The following is a 25,106-nucleotide window of genomic DNA, read 5'->3' on the forward strand; positions in this document are numbered from 1 at the left end:
TGAAGAAGATCACTACCAGAAAAAAAAAAAAAAAACAAACCCTGCACAATAGGCAGCATTAAATATAAACTTTAAATATAGCCTGCAGGGGTTCTAAATGTTCATGTAGTTTTGAATCCTACACAGTTCAGCTCAGGAGGTGTCACATGAATGCAAAGCACTTTTCATCAAAATAACCCAAACTTAATCAGCTGAAATTCTGAAACAGCTGTAACATCATTCTTCAGTTATTTACTGAGCAATAGAGAAGGCAAAGAGGACTACTGGCCTTCATCCTTTTATAAAGTCCTTTCTTAAAGCTGAGAAGCAGCTTTTTAAAAACCCAATCATGAAGGATGCCAGACAGAATTAGTCAGTGACAAAAGAAAATTTGTTTAATAAATTATTTGTCATTTGTCCACTTGATATAGGGAACAAATTAATTATTAAGTAATTAATGTAATTATTAACTTCTTCCTCATGCCAGAAAATTATACAAGGGGGAAAACCCCAGAATTTACTGTTCATCTACACTGGGTCTTCAGTTTTGGCCAGGGTCAACCCACCCCCTCCATCAATTCATTCCTATATGCAAGACCAGCCAATGCTAAATACTACAACAAAGTCTATTGGTACAATAAATAATCATGATGGTTTGGCTGGGACAGCCCTAAAGATATATTTATTGATTTATTATAGCAATGCATGTTATCACCAAAGTATATTGGAGAATTCTTCTAAAAGCTGATTTAAACACCTTTTGAGCACAGCTTTGCATGACAGGGACCACTGAAAGTCACCAAGTTCATCTCTACATCCTCCCAGGCTACTTGGTAAGAACAAGGTAATTAAAATCTGCTGTGATTTCAGAACCTTTCCAAAACCACCCTCTAGGATCCACAGGTGAGGGAACAGGATGGGCAGACTGTCTCAACTACCACAACCTGGAATAAAGGATCTTTCAAAAGCAGCAATCAGAATTCCAGATTATGTCCAAATCATGTTGATTTGCACAGGAACCTTTGGTTTCCCTTTCTAGGAAAAGAAGAAAACAAAGAGAATATTTTTTCCATTAACTTCTACCTAAAAAATAAAAGCTTTACCTGACAGATATTCTTTTTACAGAGCATCAGATGTTGTCTTGTGTCTTTTCCCACCAAATCAACAGTACAGATTTCTTTATAAAAAAAATAAAGACAAGGTAAAAATAAAAAATCCTCTCAAAAATTATTTTCTTAATCTCACTTCCACCTCACCTAAATCTCACTTCCACCTCACCTAATGATTTAGCTGGAACCATATGACCATTGATTATTTTCTTCTACTTTCAAGGAAAAAAAGTAAGTTAATAAGTATGGCATTCTCTATCCCTTTTTCCAGTTAAGTAAAAATCCAATATGCTCAAGGAGTGTTTTCCCTCAGTGTAAACAAAGAAGGACATATCCCAGGCAGTGGAGCACCAAACTCTTTCCAAAATGTATTTTCATTCATTAAGAGATCTATTTGAAGACATTACAAGTGAAAAGACTTTTGAAGTGAGAACAGCCCTTGCAGATGCTTTCTAATTAACACCAGTAATTACAACACAAGATCTAAATGCTGGAGCTAAAATCTAAGCTGTAGATGTGGAGAAACAGCTAATTTATATTTATCTGACTCTTGGTTATAGTTTAACAATGTTGACCTAGTTCAGTAATCAGCACTACAGTGAATTCTACTCTGGCTTCAGACCTCAATTCAGTGGAAGGCTGAACTGGGGCAAGCCTGCACTCAGCTCTTTCTCAAGCCCAAAATTTGTGTTTAGCAAACAAGTTACAAGCAACTGTTTTCAGGAGTTGCAAATAGAACCTGTTTCGTTTTAGTGGGTGCTAAATCACTAAAATCCTAACAAATATCACATAAAAGCTTATCCAGAAATTAACTTTGGGTCATCCTAGACCACTCTAACTTTTAACAGATATTAAGGTCTGCCAAAGAAAAAGTCCACACTGATATTTTGCATAGAGAAACTTGGTAGAAAAGTCTTCTGACAACACAAGAACCTCAATTCTTTGCAATCTTAAATCCCCTGGTAAATCTGGCTTTTTGCTATAGTTTATTTTATAAACTCAAAATAACTATCAGTTCTAAATGCACAGGCATTGCCATTCACACATTTTAACTTCTCCTAAACTTGGTGGATAGAAATGAACCTGCAGGACTTGTTATGCTCTTTCCAATGAGATAAAACATTTAGGAAGGAAAGAAGTTATTGCACAGAAGCAATTGTGCTCAGAGCAGAGTGGGAATATGTGAGAGGAACAACTCTGCAGACACCAAAGGCCAGGGGAGAAGGAGGGGCAGGAGATGCTGCAGGTGCCAGAGCTGAGCTTCCCCTGCAGCCCAGGGAAGGACTTCTCTCCCTGAACAGCAGCAGGACCAAGGTGGGATGAACTGAGAGCAGCCCCCAAACCCCCTCCTGGAAAACCTGGGAAAGAGGGAGTGTTGGGAAGAGATGTTTTCAAGATATATTTTACTTTCAATATATATTTTATATATTTTATATACATTTTATGTTTTACTTTAATATATTTTTATATATATTTTCAAGGTATTTCACACTTCTTATTATCCTGTCCAATTTTCTTAGCAATAAAATTAAATTAATATCCCCAAGGTGAGTCTGTTTTGCCTGTGACAGTGATCCATGGATGATCTCTGCTGGTCCTTAATCCATGAGATTTTCATTATATTTTCTTCTCCCCAGCCATTTGTGAAGGGAGTGACAGAGCAGCTTTGATGGTGTCTGACATCCAGCCAGGGCCAACCCACCCCAATAACCCAACTCCAATTTAAAAGAATTTACCAAGTTTTCTTTAGCAAAAAAAAGGTAAATAGATCCAGCCCTGGATATTCACAGATCTTCCTGAACCTCAGAGTAGATTTTTCATTTGTGCTCTGGCAGATGTGTTCAAAGGCCATGGGAAAAATGCAGCTGGACAGGTGAACCTGTTTCTCTGCATTTAAATTCCTGAGGTCTGTCACTGCTAGGAAAGATGAGTGAGGATTTGGCTTCATCCAGGTTCATTCCATGTGTGTAGCTGGGCTCACCACTCGTGCTAAGATTGCCAAGTGGGCTCTTGTCAAGTCTCAAGTCTGAAAACACCAGGGTTATATTTGCCCCTCAGTGGATCAAATAGTTGGTTTATCACAGCATTTTGACTGCACTCCCTTATCTGAGACATAACAAGCCTCTAAAAAAAGCTGACTGGAGCCAAAGGGAAAGCATCCAGCTCTGCACAGGTCATCTTTCCAAAAAAAGGATTAAACTGTCTGACCCGGTGAGGGACACTGAAAGGTGACACAGAGCTGACCCTGACAGCATGGACATGTGATGTCCAACCTACAGAGGCCCCAGCCTGGCTCAGGGCTGCAGTGAGACACTAAAAGCCATGACAGACATGTCTATTGTGGCAGCCTGACAAGTCCCTCTTGCTGATCTGCCTCAGGATCTGTTCTGTAACACGGAGCTGCTGAAGGACTCAGAACCCTGGGATGTCCTTCATGAACTGCACAGGGGGAGCTGCAAGCCCTTATTTATCCGAGGGCCAGAGCAGAAAACCCAAAGAGCTGCACCTGATGGTGACAGAAGAGAGGTAAGGGAAGGCAAGGGTGAAATTCTTACCTCCAGAGGTTCTCATTAAGATGACACCACCCACAACAATGCCAGAGGAGTTGGTTTCCTCAGGGACAGTGACTGGCTATAAATCCAACAACAGTAAAAAAGAGAATGTTTGCCATTTACAGCACTCATCTTTGTGCTAAAAGCTGTGGCTCCAGAAACAGAAAGTAGGGAAATGGGTCAGGCAGGCAGCAGCTGCAAGAGATTCACAACTGCCAAGACAAAAAGAACCAAAGGAGATGGGGTTTAACAAAAGATGACTGAAAGCTCTTTGTGTTTGGCTGGAATTGGCCAAAGCTTCTCATGGGCTCCTGAGCTGACTGGCAAGCTGTGGTCAGGCAAATGAAGGTGACCACCAGCTCTCAAGGACACCTTGAGCAGTTTGAACAGGGACATTTCAGTACAGAACAACCAAGAGACAACTTCTTAACACGCTCTGGACACCTGCACATGCTCTCAACTTGATGTGGAACACCAAGAGTTTGTGTGGCTGTTAGAGATGGTTTAATGCCCTGTCCCCAGGAGTTCCTGCATGTATTCATGACCAAAAGGAGCTGCTGACATTACAAACCTTGTGTTCCCTGTTGGCCACCAGAATCCCATCTCACTGAATTGTCAGCCCAGCCTCATCCATTTGTAAGAATTTACGGTCATAACTCAAATGGAAGAGAGCCCATAAAAAAAGGCAAAGGTTCATCCCCAACACAAGAAAGACCTGTTGGAAAAAGTCAAGAGGGGGCACTAAATTGATCATAACACTTCTGCAATGAAGACTGAGAGAGATGAGGTTGTTCATCCTGGGGAAGAGAAGGCTCTGGGTGGATCTTAAAGCCCTGTCCAGTGCCTAAAGGAGCTCCAAGAGAGCTGGAGATGGACTTTGGACAGAACCAGGGGAAATGGCTTCAAACTGATAGAGAACAAGTTTAACTTAAGTATTGGGAAGAAATTCTTTACTGTGAGGGTGGTGAGGCCCTGGCACAGGTTTCCCAGAGAAGCTGTGACTGCCCCATACCTGGAAGTGTTCAAGGTCAGGCTGGATGGGGCTCTGAGCAATCTGGAATAGTGGAAGGTGTCCCTGCCCATGGCAGGAGAACTGGAAGTCCAAGGTTTTTAAGGTCCTTTCCTACCCAAACCATTCAGTGACTGATTCTATGACACTCTGCAACACCTCCATGCAATCACATTTGAAATAACATAATTATTGTATACTTAATGTAGACTATTATTTCTTCCAATTAGCCTTTTCCAGTGCTTTACATTGTTTCCACAGCAGTCATTTGAAGAGTCACACTTAAGTTTCTTTTTTTCCTCCAGTAACACAGTTCATCTCTAGCACACAGCTCCAAATACAGGGGTGCATTTCACTTCTGTGAGACAATGCAAGAAACTGAACATTCTGCTTGACAGGACCCTGGATCACCTTAAGTTCTGCTTTCAAAAGAAGGTTAAGATGATTTCCAGAGGTCCCTGCCCACACAGACATTTCTGATTGCATGATTCTGATGGCACAGTTCTCATGCTGTCAGAACAAATATCATTCAGTGCCTCTCAAATCTCACTTCTGTTTTTCTGAGAGAAGGACTTAAGTTGCATTTTTGAGTATGCATGCTTATAGCTTTCTCATCAGAAATTTTCCTTTTTCTGATAATATGCCTAATAACATTAAAGACACTGTCAGATACACAATGGGGCTTCATTGCAAACATCTTTGATAGAGAAAGAAAATACAGGATGAAGCTCAATTAAAAGTTCTACTGAACTTAGAGGTGAGTGTATCAACTATTCTCCTTTTCCCCCACTGCTTTTAACAAAAGTTGTCATGCAGATTTTAAAGTTAGCATGAGTCTTTTTCAACATTGTGAACCCATTAACTGTGTAATGTTACATACAAAAATTCTGATTAACATGTGACTCACAGGCCCATATATTCCACTATTCAATTCATAAATTTCTCCATTTCACCTGAGTGCTGTATTTGGCCTCTCCACTCCATACATGCAGCCCCTGGCCCAGGAGGAGCATGTTGGAATTTCTGAAATAAGAACTGTACGTCATCATAGGTTTCAGCTCCTAAAACTATTCCTGGTAACAAGTCTCAGACCAAAAATCTATTTTGAGATGATTGGCAACTCCTATTCTCTGAGGTTGTGGAGAAAGGGATACTCTGTTATAAAAACATCAGAAGCTTGAGTACTGAAATGAACAGAAATCACAAGGTATCACACTGCATTTTAATGCTTTGGCACTGACAGAATAAAACCTGCAATAAAATAAGGTATTTCTACTGTCAATAAAGATTATGTGCTTGTCACCTGCAGTGCTTCTGTTAAGATCATTTTCATAACAATCCCTCAGAGGACAAACCAAAAAAAATACATCACAAAACAAAAGCAGGACTCACCTATCAGACCATTTTTAATACTAACATGGACAGAGCATTTCAACAGAATTAAGTGTACACAGGGGATGTGCTGTATTTCATCCAGAGCTTCAATTATTCTTTTAACTCACAATAGTTTATTTTATTTATTGCCTTGTCTTTTAAAGTCTTCTCTCTATTTTTTTTCCTTACTGCTCACTGAGTAAGACAGAAACAGGCTTATTTACTTCCACTCCCTCAAGTAGGACAACATTACTGCTAATAGTAATTTATTTAATGAACTAATCAGCATATTTAGACATAAGGAGAAAATAATTTAAACCCAAGATTCTTTCTCATTACAAGTAATTGCCTCAGGATTCTTTCCCCAAGTAACACTGAAATTAAATTTAGATTTCCAAAAAGCAGATGACCCTTTAACACAGGGATGGTTCTACAATTTCCTTCATCTTTCTACATTTTCTTACATTCTCTTTCATTTCTATATTTCTACAATAAAATCAAACTTAATTATTTCAGCTCTGTAATGGGGAATATGATATTTATTCTAAACTGACCTAAAAGAAGTATAACACAAATAATCTCCCTTTCAACAGAGAAGAAGTCAGGATAAATATTTCCCAATGTAAATCAGCATACACACCCTTGGTGTTGACTGTTTTTGCTGTCACCTCCAGTTTCTCCAAAGGTTCTGTTCCAATATTTTCTAATTTAATGATGAGCTGCTGGGTCTCTCCATTGTACAGCTGGACAGACACATTAGTGGAGATTTCATCCCCTGAAGAAGGCTGAAGTGTATGAGCAGACCTACAAAATGTGACAAACAAATCATTATGATGAAAATGTTAAAAGCCTGTCCTGGTTACTCTATTCACTATTTTTTTGGAAGACTCAGAAACTACTGCTGAAGACACTAAATAACATTTTCCATTCCCATTTTTAGAACCATTGAGGACCAAAATTAATAATTTATGCATGAGACAAGTCAAATTTTAAGCAATATAGAAGGTATATTCTAACTCTGAAAGCTTGTTAAAATACCTGCAAAAACTGTAAGGAAGGGGAAAGGAAAAAAATATCAAGAGCAGGTTGTCGTATTTGCAGGGTTCCCAGACAAAGGGAGGAATATGAATGTGACTCCATGTTCTTAGCAGGCTAATTTCTTATTTTATGACACTATATTATATTAAAAATACTAAACTAAACTATACTAAAGAATACAGAAAGGATACAGACAGAAGGCTAAAAGGTAAAGAAGATTCATGACTCTTTCCAGAGCCTCAACACAGCTTGGCCATGATTGGTCATTAAGTTAAAAGAATTCACATGAAACCAATGAAATAATCACCTGTTGGTAAACAATGTCCAAACACATTCCAAAGAAGCAAAACACAGGAGAAGCAAATCACATAATTATTGTTTTCCTTTTTCTCTGAGGCTTCTCAGCTTCCCAGGAGCAAAATCCTGGGCAAGGGATTTTTCCAGAAAACGTGATGGTGACAGCAGGTCACTACAAGGAGCAGGTTCAGTGGACAGTGCAGGGCAGAAACCTCACAGCAGTGGATCCAGGGAAAAAATTCCCAGTGTGAAAGGTGGAACAGTGCCTAGAGATGAACTCTTTGGAGCAGGAATGAGAGAAGGACGTTGCAGAACAAGACAGATGGGCAGAAGTTCCACTCCTGACTGCACTTTCTGTGCTAATGCAGAGTGGTCAGAAGGCATTGAGGATACAAGGACAGAAGTCACTGGGATTAATGACCAATAATTCCACTTCTTTTTGCAGGTATGCCTGCCATCCTTCCCTTTGATCCTGTCCTTCCTTACCACAAGACAAGCAGCCTCCACAAACAGGAGCAGATTTCAGTCTTTCAGAACAGATCTGTGACAAGGACTTCAACCAAGTATTTTTTGATCATTCAGAAAGTGCTGTCATGTACTGTTAGCATTTCAGGACTCTGAAATCTGAGCATGTGGAGTGAAAGGGAAGAAGGAATTTCTTTTTTCCCCCTTATATTGAGACAAAAGTATCACGGAATTGCATACTAAAAAGCAAAACAAATTATGTTTTCTGTTACTGTATAAATGTACATGTAGTTATTAGTGATTCTTCTTCTGTATATTTTTCTCTCTTATTTTTTCCTTTCTTCTGTGATAATTGATCTGAACTAACTGTCACGACTGGACTGAATTGCTAAGATATAAACAGTGAATTCTTGGCTTGATTCATCCCTCTTTGCCCAAAACCAAAGTTTTGAGCACAAAAAATATTGCAAAATTATTTCTGCATATTTCTGTGAAATCCCATGGTTTCAAGCAGTAAAACAAAAAATTCAGGTTTGTATTCTAAAGCAAATAATGCAGACTTAGATTATGTCCTGTTTTACTCAAGTATTGATGATGCACTCAGGTGGAAAAGCTTTTATTCAGCATGTGACTAACACTTAAATACAACCTAATAAAATCATAATTTAATTTAATTTTTCACCTTGGAAGGGAGGTGCTGATCTGCAGCCTTGGCAAAGCTGGAATGACTTCAACAGTGCAGCCATTGGTCTTCACTCCTGGCAGATTGTCCAGAAGGCAATCACTGAAGACTCCAAAAACTGAAGTGTGATAACCTGATTTTTAGAAGAAAACACCAGTTATGTTGTGAATTGTACTGTTTTCTGGTAGGTCTAAAAGTACCCAAACCACCACCTTCTCCACAGGAAAATCTTCTCAGGACACATAATATGTACAGGACTTTCAAACCCCTGAAATAACAACATTAATAACTACCTGACAATGTACAAACAACACATGGTCACCTCTGCATCTGTGGCATGTAAAATAAAATAAATTGTAAAGAACTTCTGATTTCTACAATTCATTACAGTAACTTCTGCAGAATTCTTTACAAGATCAACATCACAAGTCATAGCATGGACACCATTTTATACCTGTCACCAAATTCCTTGGGGCACATAAAACATGTCAACCTTCAACATACATTCCCTATTTCCTCTGAAAAATGTTTACAGGAAAGAATCTCAACTACATCCAGAAGGATAAAAGAATCCTAAAGGAAATTATTAATGGAAAAAATATGCATGCATGAACACAAACACCTGCCATGAAAGACTACAACTTCTGAAAGTTCAATTTAGTAGAAAAATACCTCTCCACTGATTCCTTACCAGGCAATATTTATGAGTTATATCTGAAGGAAAATTTGATACATTGACAAACAAAAAGCTGCCAAGTACAGAAATCAACTCCTCTACTTGTAATACATTTTTAGTATGTGGAACTCAAAAGGAGACAACTACAGTACAAATGTTCTGAATGCTTTGATGCTATTCTGTATTTACTGAAATAGTTTCTGAGAAAAAAAAATCACATGAAAAACTGTTTTATGAGCAGACACAAAAGCACTTAAGAAGAACTCAGTGAGAACAGCTTCTTCAAGTTCAAATCCATCGTCTTTTAGAGCTTAGCTTTACCAAAATGGTTCTTATCCTGTATCCTAACTTTGCATTCCAGGAAGACATATTTAAAAATGTGATTTGATAAGATGATTCACTCCTACTACATGTTGAATCCTTCCTCTCCACATATGCCTCCTTTTCTAGGTCTGCTAGCCTTTTGTAAAAGCCCTTTAATTTTCTTCCTTACTACAAACACAGTTTTATTTAGGCTTATTAATGAAATGATATCTTGACTGCAACAGGCCATACACCCTGGCTAAATCGTTTCCACGGAAGCAATCTGCAAAAATTCCTGTAATCTTACATGAACATGATTAATTAAGGGAAAAAAAAAAACCTCAAGATTATCTTCTGCATTCTTAAGAAAAAAGTTCAAGTAATCCTCCTCAGAAGCTTTCCAAATGAAAGCATTAATAAAGGGGAGCTGGAGTTCATTATCCTCTTCCTCTCACACATGAGATACTCCAAGAATGTGCTGGTTACTGCTGCTGCAGCCAAGTGATTCATCAGGCTGTTTTTAATGAAGCCTGGTGCAGGGAACAGATTCCCTGTGTTCCTTTCTTCTTTTCCTGACTGAGGAGAATTCAGAGTGGTGAACACACACGTGGCAAACAAAGCCATGCAAGCCACAGGGGTGTAAAACTCAGATTGTTCTGCCAACAAGGAGTGAGTGGAGCCATCCCTTACCATTGACAGTGATCTGCCCTGTGGTTTGGGGAACACCAACCAGAGTCACAGGATAGAGCCCAGATTCTGCAGGGAGGGAAAGGGCAGCAGGCAGAGACTCAAATTCTACTCCAGTTGTCAAGAGACCCTGAAAAAACACAATACACAGATAAATCCATTTATGATATACACTTACATTTTTATGCTACATACTTATATTTTAATCCCATGCTTTACATCAGCCAAACTTTTATGATTTATTCCAGTTTACTCATAGCAGTTATTCTGAGGTTTGAGTTGCAATGACTGCAGCGTGCATCCAGAATTACAGCAGGATTTGCATTCAACATGGAAATGTGTTCCAGGAACTGAGCTGGGAATGATGTATAAAAAACTAATAAAAATTTACACTCTAGCACAGTAAAAAAATCACAGATATCATCTGCATGGTGCTGTTTTGTACCTACATTTAATTGTACCTGTGACTTTAACTGAATATTTGATAGATAGTGGAAATCAAATCACTGTCTATCAATATTTGATAGATAGTGGAAATCACAGGACTTGCTTAGCTTTGATTACATGCCCAAAATATGTTTTCTAAGAGGAAAAAAAATTGTATTTACAGATAACAGGGCAAGTCTAGCTTAACCATCCAACCTAAATATTTCAGTGAGTTGGAATAATGCATTCATTTTGCTGAACTGATCCTCTCAAGCCTAAATGCCTGCAGTTACTCCCTTAGTGTCAGAGAAATCTTTTAGCATTCTAAATTTTAAACATAGGATAAAATGAGAAATTAAGCAGAGAATAAAATCATTGAAAAAATTTCTGAGCACAGCATTACTGTTCTTAATAGACTGGGGCTTTTCTTTAAGCTTGGTTAATGAAGTGAAGATGCTTGAACATAGAATATGCTGTTAAAAGTAAACTTGATTTTGGAAAAGATATAAATCCAAGTTACCTGTTGTTTTTCTACAGACATATTTCTTTTTATTTTTGAATAAAGATGCTACAAAGATCTCCATCAATAAAAGCAGTAAGCACAACTGGATTAAATCTTAACTCTGTGTGGATGCTTAATGAGAACTGAGAACCCTGTTAAAGAGGAACATACTTTTGAGAGATGAAAAAACTCACAGTTTGAGCCACAGAAAAACACATAACATATCCAAAATCTGTAAAATCTCTGTTCTAGCAATTACTTCTTTGTAGACTTGACACTCTTGAGACAACACCTAATTCACCCAAAGCTACTCTGGCTTTGTGGAAAACTGCATTAGAAAACTCTGTCCTTGAGGCTGCATAAAATTCCATTTCACCATTGCACTCGAGTTGTAAATAAATATTCTGTCACACCCTCATTTCTACTGAATTTTTGCTTTCCTCCCATTTAATCCACAAAAATCCAAGTAAAACCTAACTTTGTCTTTCTGTATATTCAGCACCCAGTGTATCAGAGCACTGAGACTCTTGGATTCCCACATTAATCCTTCCAGTGAGATTCACCCCACAGAAATGGGATGAACATTCTCTCTTTAACACTGATGTAGCCTCAATTTTCACCACAATTCTGCTGCTTTTGCTTTGGCTGAAGCAAACCCTAGAACACAAATAAAAAGCTGACCCCATAAACTCTCCAGAACTCACTTTTAAAACTGGTACAGAAGGCTTTAAAACTTTATTTTAGTCTCAAAACCACTGATCTATCACTTGGCTTAATATTCAAATACATTTGAATTATTCAGGATTCACCTCAAATAAAAACTTTCATCCAAGGACTTCAAGTCCTGCAAAATCAGTGATAAAAAAAACCCACAAACCCTCCAGTGTCTTGTTTACTATCAGCTGTAGCAAATGTAAGTAAAAAACTGGCAGGGACCCCTAAATATTCTCTGATATGTAATGCAAACCTTGAAAACAAAGGGACTTTTTAGAGAATAGACACAATTTAAGTGCACTAAGCACACACTGTGCCTGGACTAGAAATTGAAGAGCTTCAAGTGAACTAATACAAAACCAAGAAAGCAGCATTCAATTCCTCCCCTTCCAGAGTTCTACTGATCAGTAAAATTTCCAAGTTTTGAAAAGTAAAGACATTAAGAAAACATTAAAACTCATCAAAATGGGGGAAAAAATCAATATAAAAATCAACTAGACTTCAGATTTCCAGACATAAATTGAAATCAAGATACTTACCCTTAAAACTTAGGCCACACAAGTGAGTTTTAAAAGACAGTGACACATCTTAGAATGTCTGAAAGACGATTTCAAGAGCACAATTTGCTGAATTGCACAATTCTGCAATATTTGCCCAACATTGCCCTCTGGTGCCTGAAATTTTGCAGTTTGACATTGAAAACCCAACCAAGGCTGAAGTACCCTCACATCCATTAACTAAAAAATTTCAGCCACACCACTAAAAGTAGGGAAATGTGTTAGATTTCTTTGCCTGAGAGTTATTATTACTTTATTTCAAGTAGTAATATCTAGTAATCATTTAGTCACCACTTGGTAATCATTTCTCTTTCTGACCCTACAGGAATATATCATCCAAATCCAAGGTTTCCTCCATATGAGTCATGCACACAAAAAAATGTTTACATTTCTTTGTATTCTTATAAAACAATTTAAATTGTCTTGGAGAGAATGTATGCATGCTTTTATCACAGCATGTCTTTCAATCACTGCAGATCTCATTTTAGTTTTAGAGGAACAAAACAACTTGCATGTAAAAGGCAGCATTTGGGGATGCTGTTAAAATAACAGGAGTATGTAACTGCTTTTTTTAGGCTTTACTTACCAATCCCAAACTGCAACCATTCTTTTTTTTAAAGTAACACGACCTTCAAAGTTACTTTCCATGCTGAACATACTTGTATACCATGTTGTCAAATACTTTACACAAAAACTGTCGAATATTTATTTTAAAGGAAAATTTCCCTACTATTTCTAATATGGTTATTTCAGGCAGACCTAGAAGAACACCAAACACAACCATTTTTATTCTTTTCCCCCCTTCACCTTTCTGTATACATTCTTGACTAAAACATTCTCCACTAAATGTAGTGTAGCAGTAATTAAACATTCTCTCAAGACAGCAGAAACAGCAAAAGATGTGAACTCAGGAAAGAGCAGTTCATGGAAACAATTTAAACCATCATAAGCAAAGTTGTGGGACTGATTATACATTCAGATTTATCAAAATTTTAGATGCTCTTTTTAAACATCAATGTAGAGCTCTTGACTAATAGCACAATTTTCAAGTTTTTTTAAAAAAAGCAATGGCCATTCTTAAAGCATCGTTAATCAAAATACCAGAGCTGATTGTGTTCAAATAAATACAGGTCCCAAACAGAAGGAGAACCACAGAAAAAGTACTTAATTCTTGAATAATGACAAAGTATTGTAAATTATAATATTCTCATGGGTTAGGGGGTAACTTTTTTTTGTTTCTTGATATTTATTTATTAAATACAGACAGATCTACTGTCTGTAGATCTTGTAGCTTTCTTGGAACCATGGTTGTACTTTCTACAGTAAGAGCAGAGAAAATGCTTTCCCTCAATACATAATATTAGTTCAAAATTTCTCAGTTTTTTGGGGGTTTTTTGCTTTTAATAGGAAACTTGATTAAAAAAGATGAAAAAGTAGTTAAAATCTTAGAGAACTTAACATTTTGCACTGCATCTTCCTATGTATTTTAGTAGTAAATCTCCCCAGATTGTACTGTGGTTTGCTGCTTCAAGCATTTGTCTCAAGATACAAAATAAATCCACAGGAGATTTCCCAGAATTCCTTAGATTGTTTTGGAAGGCCTGAAATGTGAAGATCATTTTTTCCTGCAGAGAAAACTGCAGTAATGGCAGTAACACCAGAACAAACTGCAAAAGGGCTGGAGGCCATCACGCAGAGATCTGAACAAGGCTGTACAGAAATCAACATTGCTGGCAGGAAAGGTGAAGTGGTGGCACAGATGTGCAGCTGAACATCCCCTCTCCAGGTGAGCTGCACCCCAGCACCACCATGGCAAGAATATTCTGTCTAATCCAGTTCTGGTTAGGCTCATTTCTGTCTCTCATTCTGCTGATTTAAGGTACCTGCTGAGTTTTATTAAAGCATTTGTTCTGATCAACCCCAAGATCTCTCCTACTTCACTTTATTGCTCACACAATTGTGGGAGCTAATCACTTCCATGCTCCATAAACTGAACATTTTCATTTGTCATTTTACAAACACTACTGCACTTTCCATTAGACCAGCCTTCTAACTATATGGACAAAATAGAAACATGAAATAGAAAAAGACAGAAAATGAACACAAAAATGGGAAAGGAATGAAGAATAGGTACCTAATTGGAGTCCCAAATCAGGAATATTCATGACAGGAAATTAACAGTAAAAACAACAAAAATGGGCCAAGATCCTTGAGAACAATAAAATAAAATAACAAAAGAAAATCAATTGTTTAGGGTTAATCATCAGAGCAACACTAATCAAAGTCTTGTGTCCTCAGTCTCATATCAAGCCTAGAAATTCAATGCCTTTTACTTAAGCACACCTCAATTAACCTACATGGACACAGCATTAATACTTCAATTAATGAAAAAGCTCTGGAAGCCTTTCCATGGGGAATCATTCTCCTTAACAACCTGTGCTCAATGCTAACTTGTTTACCATCACAACAGAAATTCAACAAACAGAGAGACACAGTAGAAAAAGTACCATGGCAAAAGCTTGCATTTCATTTAACACGAAATGAGTAATTTATCAGAACAACAAATCTAAATTGAGGGAAAGGGGAAAATTTTAATAAATAAATAGGACTGTAGATTTCAGTACAGTTATATATTGGTGAATGGTGGAGCATGGAAAGGACAAAGAAAAATTAAAGCAAGCAATGGAAAACTCAAAGATGATTGGAAACAAGCCTGAATGATCTTGCAAAGGTGAAGTGCTGAGTCAGGCAGGAGGAAAAAAGTCGTGGGAAAAAACAAGTTGAAACTGCCACTAAATGACAGAAAAGGATACACTTGCTATGAAACTGAGTCAGTGAGAGTAAATAATCTGAAAGAATCTGATAGGTGATGAGAAATCAGACAAGAAAAGGGTATGGGAACTGCAGGCATGGGTACATGTTAATAATAAAACACACCATTTTAAAATATTAACCAGCCCTCTGAATTATTCAAATGAAAACAGAGGAGTTTATTCTTATGATAAAGTAATGCCTATTTCCACATTCCAGAAAGTTCACAGATGAGACTGGAAAACCAACAACTTAGGCTGGAAAGAAATTGTAGAGGTCATCCTGTTCAGCCCAGTGCTCAAAGCAGGGGTAGCTTTGGTGGTAGTTTAGGTTTTTCCCATCCTGTTCACTCAAGTTTTAAAGATTTCTAAAGATGGAAGTCTCAGGTTCTCTCTGGACAGGCAGTCCCAGTGTATGATCCCCCTCCTGCCTGGAAAAGGGAGTTTTTACCAGGAAGTTTCCCAAGGCTGCAGCTCCTTCCCTGACCCTCTGGGCACCTCTGGGAAGAGCCCAGCTCTGCTTTTGCTGCACTTTCCCATTTTGGGATTGAGCAGAGCAGTAGGAATTACCCCAATATTCTCCTCCTCTACAGGCTGAACAGATGTCAGTGTTTTTGTCATTTGGGCAGCTCCCAACTGGCCTCAGTTCCAAAGAAATTGTCTCTAAAATTCCAAATCAAGGGGAACAAGCACTTTCCTCAACTTGCTACAGTCTTGATAATCTACCAAAATCAACCAATTTCTCCAAGTGAGGCCACATTAGTGAGGAGCAGAATTTCTCAAAGCACTGACTAGAGTTACATTAATCACTTCAAAGATTTGCATCAGGTTGGCAAATTAATTCCTCTTGTGCTTTCCACTGGAACTGGAATTCAGTGGTAATTCCAAGACAGAACTTTATCACAACAACAGTAAAGAGAAGTATTGGTGCTACTACAATTAATTTGCTCAGGGAATGCATGTTGTGCAGATCTACACAAATAACTGCATTCTGAATTCTGGAGTGCATGTAAGCACTCAGAAGGAATTTCCTCATTAAGAAATTCTCCAAGTTTTTTAAATATATAACAACATCATTACTTACAAAATACAAATTAGACTGTAAATTAAAATGTTCCTAATCAATTAATTCCCACAGAGACCCTTCTGACGTGCAGCTTTACAACTACTTTTTCTATTAATGCCTAAAAAACTTGAATACTTCTGTGAGGGTGAGAGAAAATGCTGCTGGAGAAAGTGGCATGTTAGCATCCAAGAATTAATTTTATTGTGCTATAAAAACAGAATCTTTGGGCAGTTCACTTCCCATCGAAAAGCACTTTATTATATGTGGTTTATTATCAGTAATTTAGGTCAACTTGTTTGACTAGACACTGCAGTAGACATATCAATAAAAACAAAACCCAAACAAAAAATCATGAGTAAATAAATGTACACTGATTCAATTAGCTTGACAGAACAAAGGGATGTGATTTATATTTAAAGCAATACTAAAGGAAAAGATATTTAACAGAAAGGAAAACACTGGATTAGGACTGAGTGGATATTAAGTTGGTCTCGTAGTTACAGAACTCTTAACGTTTAAATTGGTAACAATTTTTTAAAATCCTGTTAGATGAAATACAGAAAGGAAAAAAACCCCACAGTTTCCTTTTTTTCAGGATACACTACAAGCAGCCAGCTGAAATAGAGAGCTTAGGCTTGATCCTTCTAACCTCACATATTTCTCCAGTGGTTTGGCCTTTTTTTTCACTCCCTTCTGATCATCTGATATTAGAATGTTTTCAAATAACATAAATCACTGGGAACAAGAAATCTAGGAGCTGAAGTTTTTATTAAAACCCAAAGCTTCTCAGATCTAAGTAGTTTAGTTCATCGGGTTTTTAAATTGTGGTCAAAATGGGAATTTGAAAAGCAAGGATGAATTCAGACTTTTAAACAACAGTAGCAAGGGTACAGTAATTATTAGGTTTTGGGTATAATTATTACTTGAAAACCACTCTATGTAAATCATGTAGCAGGAGTTTTACTCAATGCAGAAATGTACAGAACTGATTTATGGGTCAGTGCCAGTAAAGCATTTAAATACTCTGAGTTGCAGAGATTTTTCTTTTCAATACCTCATCATCAAAAATATGAGAAAATTGATAACACCACACTGTTAAACTGAGGTTATGCTGGCTTAAACCATATTTAAGGAATATTTGCACAAAAACTATTAGAAAGTCCAAATGAGATTTTTCTTCAGAAAAATAGCAGGAAGAGAAGATTTTGGAAGATGCATACCATGTTTTCTACTCGGAGCTCAAAAGGCATAGGGTTGTACACCATCAGCTGAACTTCACACACATCTCCCTGGACCCACTGGAAGTCTGCAAGGAACAATCACAAAATTAAGGAAGGAGTTACCTAATCATAGGGTTGTAAATAAACAGCAGCAGCTGAGCTGTCATATTGCTGTAATACTTAATATGTCTCTATAATCTTCACAGCCCAAGTCCTGCTCAAGAGCATTGTGTGACACAAGATGTAAATCCCAGGCAAAGCAAGAGGTGAAGGGACTGGAAATGTTCATTAACACAGCAAGAGTGCTCCAAAGACCCAATGCTTCATTGGCAAAATTAACTCAGGCAGCAATTCAAAACACTACTTCAACACAGCCTTCATGTTCAACACTTAAAGGTTTCCATAGTTGGAGTTTTGTGGAGTGCACATGGCCTTGACATTGGAGACCTGGAGAAGAATCAGCCAGGTAAGAAATGAACACAACAGGAAGAAAGAAACCACACGTTCTCATAAAGACACAGCTGATTATATAAATAAAGAGACAATGAGGTAAAATGGGCCAGGAAAAAGGGTGTACCTGCAGTTTATATCTTAGCACAAGAGACAGGTCAACTTTAAAGATACTTCACACTGCCAATTTTAATTTTTTTTTTTTTTGAGTTTTATAATTTAAGGAGATGAAGCTGGACTAGTGGAAGGTGTCCCTGCCCATGGCAGGGCAGGCTGTAACTGGATGATCTTCAAGGTCCCTTCCAACCCAAACCATTCTGTAATTCTATGGTTCTGTGGGAGATTACGGAGGTCAGCAGCAGAGATGCAAATTTTGAACAATTGTTCAATGCAAAAAGATTATTTTATATCAGCACTTCATAACCTTTTCAGCTCTCAGGTTTGTGTCTACCTTCCAAATTTCTCACAATGAACCACACGCACCTGAAGTGCAGACTTTAAACTGAATGTGGCAAGATTCTCCCTGCAAGCTGAGGATTTGCAGTCCAAGTAAACAAAAGGTGGTTTAATTACATTTGTTAAATAAATCATGATTATAAGCTAAATTATAGCATACAGGGATTAGTTCTTACTAGTTTACCTAATGATTTTAACATACATTGCTAACAATTTTTCTACTAGGATATTAGGAAATGCCCAGTAAAAAACCTGGATAATCAATATTAAGACTTTAATGCACAGTTGAAGCAATCTGTACTCTAATTGTACATTCACAATCATTTACTTTCTGATTACATTTTGCAGGCAATATTAGAGAGCTCAAGGGAGATGTACTTAATGCAAATGTTTAACTCAAATTAATGCTAGTGGAAATTAAACACATACATCCACAGATGTTAATGGGTGATATTACTGTGAAACCTGAAAAGCAAAACTGTTGATTAAAACAAAACATTCACATTCACAGTGGTATGAGATGTTCTCTACATTTCATATTTAATTGCTTATTAGTGTCCATGATGTCTTGTGCATTCTGCAGCCCCCAAAACAGCCAGTGACTGCTCTGCACAGGTACAGAGTTAAACACTGTGGATTACTACAGCAACAGAGGCACCTGCAGCAGCACAGCAGCCCTGAATCTCCACATTCTAACAATCACCACACTGAGGAATGTCTGTTCTGAAAGAACAACACCCAACAGGGCTCTCCAGACCCAGGACTCATCCCACCATGATTCACTTATGCCAATGATGTCAAACCTCTGGGACTGGGCCAAAGCTTCCAGCTGGTGTTTGTTCCTCATGCTCTGGGCATCAGGGGAGAAACATTACAGGTGTGGTACCTTGTGGCCAACACCTGGTGAAGCAGATTGTGGGATCCCATCAGGATCCTCAAGGTTTGGCACAAAATCCCATTGCTCAGCACTGGGGAGCCTGCTTTTTCTCCCTTTCCCCCTTCCAAGCTAGTTCAAAGCTCTGTAAGCAAGCCCCATTGCTCCTGTGCTAGAACTCCTTTTCCCATCTGAGAAAGGCTCATTCCATCTGGTGTCAGCAGGCCAGGTGTTGATAGATCATCCCATGGTCAAAAAACCCACATTTTTTCCATTGACACCAACATTGGAGCCACACATCAATGGAGCTGCCTGTTACTATCAATGTTATTCCTTGCTTCTGGAAGGATCAAGGAAATCACTCCCTGTGCTCCTGATCCCTCCACCAGCTGTCCCAGGGCCTTGAAGTCTCTTTTGATTGGCCTCAGACTTCTCTTCGTTGTTTTGTTGCTGCCAGTCTGAACAACCAACAGCAGATAGGAATCAGAGGGTGTTTCTAGACTGGAATTTTCCAGTGATGTCCCTTACCTGAGCCCCTGGGAGACAGCAAACCTCTCCTGAGTTGGGTCAGGTCTGCACATGGGGCTCTCTGCTCTCCTTAGAAGGGAGGGAGTCTCCTGTGAGGACCACCCTTCTTCTCCTGCCAGTAGAGGAGGTTGTGATGCAGGGTCCAGGTGGTGCTGCTTTAGGAAGTCCCTCTGCCCCAGAAGGACCCTCAGCCACCTCATCAGTTGTTTGGCCTTCTCATTCCAGAGCCTCACCCCTGTTGTAAAAGGTGCCAGTCCTACTTGTCACAGGAGGAGGAGGAGGAGGAACCTTCCTCCTGGTGCAGGCAGTGACCTGGCTCCATCCTTCCCCTGTAACAGATCCCTGACTGACAATCCCTCCACTCATCACCCTGCTGGGCTCTGAGTCCCTCTGCTTTGGGCTCTGAGTCCATCTCCTTTGGGCTCTGGGAGTCCATCTGCTTTGGGCTCTAAATCCATCTCCTTTGGGTCCTGAGTGCCTCTGCTTTGGGCTCTGAATCCCTCTGCTTTGGGCTCTGAGAGTCCATCTCCTTTGGGCTCTGAGTCCATCTGCTTTGGGCTCTGAGTGCCTCTGCTTTGGGTCCTGAGTCCATCTCTTTTGGGCTCTGAGTCCATCTGCTTTGGGTCCTGAGTGCCTCTGCTTTGGGTCCTGAGTCCATCTCTTTTGGGCTCTGAGTCCATCTGCTTTGGGCTCTGAGTCCCTCTGCTTTGGGCTCTGAGTTCCTCTGCTTTGGGTTTTGTGTCCCTCTGCTTCTCCACTGCAGAGAGAGGGAGGTGATCACTCTACTCCAGCCTAGGCTTGTCAGGCACAGCTGTGTCCAGCTCTGGTCCCCACAGCTGGAAGGGACACAGAAAGACTGAAGAGGATCCCAAGGAGCACCACAGAGGTGGTCAAGGACTGGAGAACCCCCCTGATGAGGAATATCCTCTCTGGGGTAAAGAGAAGGCTCAGGGGCAATATCATCATAGTATTCCAGAACTTCAAGGGCTGCATGAAGAGGACAGAAGCTCTTTCTCACAAGGAGCCACAGGAAGAAGACCAAGGGTATCAGACACCAGTTGGACTGAAACAGGTTTTATTTTCTTACTAATTTTTTTTTGTTTCAGTAAGAACAGTCATTCAGTGGAACAGCCTCCCCAGGGACATGGTGGAGTCTGAATTAATGGAGGTTTTTAGAGATGAGATTGAAATCCCCTGTGAAAAATGTGCCAGGGCAGGGCTATAGAATTGTTCCTTGGGGGAAAAGGTTTTGAAAGGAAAGGTAAAATGAGCTATATTTGTATCAGCTAATACTGGTATGACAGAGCTGCTGGATTTACTAACAGAACTATATTATATATTATTGCTGCTTTGGACTATCAGCGCTCAAAACCAACAAAACACTTCATGTCAAAAATCAGGAGGTTTATTTTTTATGACTAGCATGCTATTAAAGCAATTTAAGTACAATATAATTATCCCTGTTATTGTTTCCAATCAGAAAAGCTTATCAAGTTGAAAGCTGAAAACATTTCAAGACTTTCTAAAGGGTTTTGTTTCCCTTTGGTTTGTCAGCAGTGCTTGATTTCCTTTGCTGCAAAACAATAATTTAACCAAAATATGGAGTACTATCTCCATGTAAGACAAACAATTCGTTATTGTTGTTTTTAATTAATGTTTAATACACGCCATTAAATTACTCTCATTAATTTTGAAGTTAATAAATTTCCCAGCTTCTTTCAAAAGAAGTATCTGCTTTTATTTTGTATTTTCTTTTGTTTGCTAAACTTTGAAACATTAGAGGCTTTTAGCAGGGACTGCAATGTTTATATACTTCAAAAGACAAATGCTGTACAGGATCAGAAGCAATCAGACATCTCCTTGGGCTAAATAAAAACCTAAAAGAAGAATGTTCACTGTAAAATGTAAATCTCCAATGGTACACAAAGCACCGAAACAAATGCTAACCAGTTCAAAAATGCAGGTTCCTTTTGTATCCATCAAGGAATGAGAATACTGCTTTGTGCAATTATGTGACAAAACTGGGAATAAGGTTTTATTTAAATGAAAAAACCACGACACAGTATAGCTAAGAGATTAAATGTTGAAAATTTAATAGTAATTAAACTTTCAATGAATTATTAAGAGAAATCAAGAGAGCACTTTAAGATGTTCCCCTATGTGCACATTTTTTCAATTTATCCTTTAACTAATTCTTCTTAATCTTTTTTTAATTTCTTATCCTTTCTCTTTTGAAATCACAGCAGTGCTGCAGCAAAGTCACACTGAGCCAAGTGCATCCAAACTGCCAGATCATCATCCCTGCTCTGCACATCCCAGCTGTTCCTGTTTCAGCTGTTTATTGAAAATACACACCATAAACCCAAGTGGAAAATGTGCATGTTCTTCTCAGGGTGAGGGATTTCACCTTACTCATAACCAGGTCCTCAGCAGGGGCACAGCCCATTTTTGTTGGAAAGAGGAAACCACAGAGATTCTTGGAGAACTGACCCTGCAGGCAGGCACAGTCCAGAAGAACAGGGAGCCAAGTTAAGATAAAACATCCTGCAAATTTCTCAAGTTTTTATAATCAGTTCTCTCCCACAGTCACACAAATCTTTTTTGTGCTGACATTGATGCCTCTGGTAAAAGTTATCACTCACGTAATAGGCACAAAAGCCACAAAAAGAACTACCAATATTTGTAACTTAATCCAGGATTTAAACAAACTTCTAATCTTTTTCCTATGGCACAATTACTGCACTGAAAGGCTTTATAATCTTTATAAAAAGAAAATTACTCATATTCCTAAAAGGGTTTAAAAACTTTTTCTTGGCTGATCTGTCCTAGAGTAAAAGGGGCCAATCAGACAGTTCATCACTCTGAGTTTATGTTAAATCAGAATAGGAAAAGGAAAATCCAGTGCATTTTCCTCAGGGCACCAAAATTGTGGTGGCTGCCAAGCAGAGCATGTCAGAACTAAGTCTTCCCTGAATTCTCTTTTGTTTGAGAAGGAAATAAAACTAGTTTATCTCTTCTTGAAAAATCAACATTACCATCTATGAGACTTTATTCCTCTTTTGAATATGAAACTGTGCCCCAGAGAAAAAAGTATTTGTTCCTTCAGGACTTGAGGCTAAAAAACTGATTATCTCAAATGAAAGACAGCAATGTTCAGGTTTGCTTTCCTTGACCACAGAAGATTTTCTAATTTAACAAAAGAACAGAAAATACTGTGAATTATTCTTACCTATTTTCTTATTTCTTTCTTCCCCACGACTGTGAGCAATAATTGGAGAATATATGAAGGGGCTTTTGGTTGACACATTCTGACCAAGTAAACTTTTCATTTTGTGAGGTCGGAGACTGGTTGGGAGGTTCAAGAGCTTCACAGACCTGGTGAGTAAAAATAATTTCTAATTATTTCATTTATTGTCTTTTGTAACAGGTGACTGTGTTAAAAAAGAACACTGATAAAAAAGAACACTGACTGATAAATATGAAATATCAGTCTGAGAACAAAATACCTGAAATGGAACACTTGAAACAAACATTTACAATACAAAAGGAAGAAACACCAACCCAAGGAAAGTGCAGTTTCAGAAAGCTCTCACAAAACAAATAACAAAAGAAGAAAATCTTCTTTAGAAACCAACAAAACACAAACTAGGCCAGAAGAGTGATTTGAAACCCAGGTATTAATTTTTTGAGTACAGACTGAACCAGAACTCCAGTGCAGAAAGCAGCCAAATATTCAACTTAAACCCAAACTAGAATCCAGACAAGATTTCATTGGGCAACACAAATAAAGAAACTTCTCCACAGTGAATAAAGCTGATTTTAATACAGTGAAAATGCAGAGTTGCTGCTGGAAAGAAGAAAATGTCCCAGAAATTTGAGTGGGTTCGTTAAACAACCAGAAAGCAAATTACAAATAGAAAACAAATTATTTATTAGATTGCATCCCTGCTAGACCCAATTCCTACAATGCCATGCAGGGAAATCAATGCTCTTCCAATGCTCAGGGGAAAGTAAAGACTAAATTGTGGGCAGAAGAACAAGCAATAAATTGGTGGATATTCAGTAAAATCAGCAGCATTCCATAAACCTGTAGGACACCTAATTACTTCAAATCAGGAACTCAGCACAGCAAAGAACAGATATATCAGTATCACACTAATAGAAAGTAGACACTCACAAGAAACCAAGATAATGTGTTTCTGCTGAAAAATAATGGAGCTGTAAGATTAGCACCACACAGACAAGTTCTCTCTGTGAAACAAAACACCTGATGAGAAATTACTAAATAACACTCAAAGTAGGTTGAACAAAAAATAAATCACAGCCATGTGTTACATGTTGGTGATACTTGGTGTCAGCATCAAAATCATATGTAAAATCATAGACAATGAGCCTGAGGAATAAGAAGGAAACTGTAAGAGACCCCTGATATTCCATATTTTAAAACCTCTTCTGATAGAGGTTTTTACAAATTATAATGCAACTTAAAGCAAAAATGTGAATTATACTTATTTGAGGAAACAAACACTGAATTTGATATAGAGGTAATAAAAAGGAATTTTATTTGATATACAGAGGAAAGTGCTTTGGCTCCTTCATAGTTATTATATAAATACTGGTGGATAACTTGCTTTACCTGAATGCATGACAGTGGAAGGAATGTTCCTCAAAAATGTATCAGAGAGCTGTACCCTCAGAGGTCAGACATAGAAAGGAGCAGATTTTTAATTCCTTTGTATGAAAAGCTTCAGTCATGTCCCCTGGCCTGCCACCACTGAATGCAAATGAGTGACAATTAAGAATTACTAACTGATTTCACTAACTACCCAGAAGATCTAAATCCTGTATTCGGGAAATGTTAATTAAAAACAACCTTGCTTAGATGGGAAAGGAAATTTCTTTTTTTCTTTTTTTTTTTTTTTTTAATAAATCCCACTATACTAAGTAAACAGAGAGAAGGGAAAAAATGGCACTGAGACAATTTGAAGTAGTAAGGAAAGTATGTAAGGACAACTAAAAGCAGCAGTGATGAAAAGAAAGGCATTTTTCTGCTTTTAAATATATTAGTAAGACAATTACCTTTAACATAGGTAAACCATAAAAATGGAAATAGTGATTTTTTTTTATCTGAGAAAATACCAAATGATGACTTTATATTGAACATGAGTAATGGAATATAAAGATTTTGCCTTGCCAAATCTTTTCTATTGCTTTTAAAGTACTGGGGAGAAAAGGTAACATTGCCACTGTGCTCCTATTTCACTGTGGCATTTCCATGTCTGACAGTATTTTGATTAAGAAATTCACATCCAAAATAAGCACCCCACATTAA

At 38.1% G+C, this 25,106-nt stretch overlaps 1 protein-coding gene across 5 annotated transcripts in view; it reads right to left on the reverse strand.

Annotated features, from left to right (window-relative positions):
- Positions 1-25,106, reverse strand: part of TRAPPC9 (trafficking protein particle complex subunit 9) — a 447,139-nt gene that overhangs the window by 376,560 nt on the left and 45,473 nt on the right. For all 5 annotated transcript variants that reach the window (XM_077189358.1, XM_077189354.1, XM_077189371.1 and 2 more), the window contains 5 exons: positions 23,004-23,149; positions 17,467-17,552; positions 10,175-10,301; positions 8,506-8,638; positions 6,664-6,827 (listed from right to left, as the gene is read on the reverse strand). In XM_077189358.1, the coding sequence (XP_077045473.1) occupies positions 6,664-6,827; positions 8,506-8,638; positions 10,175-10,301; positions 17,467-17,552; positions 23,004-23,149 (656 nt within the window). The remainder of the gene's footprint in view (positions 1-6,663; positions 6,828-8,505; positions 8,639-10,174; positions 10,302-17,466; positions 17,553-23,003; positions 23,150-25,106) is intronic.

The sequence above is a fragment of the Agelaius phoeniceus genome, chromosome 1, assembly GCF_051311805.1.
Source record: "Agelaius phoeniceus isolate bAgePho1 chromosome 1, bAgePho1.hap1, whole genome shotgun sequence".
NCBI classification, from domain to species: domain Eukaryota; kingdom Metazoa; phylum Chordata; class Aves; order Passeriformes; family Icteridae; genus Agelaius; species Agelaius phoeniceus.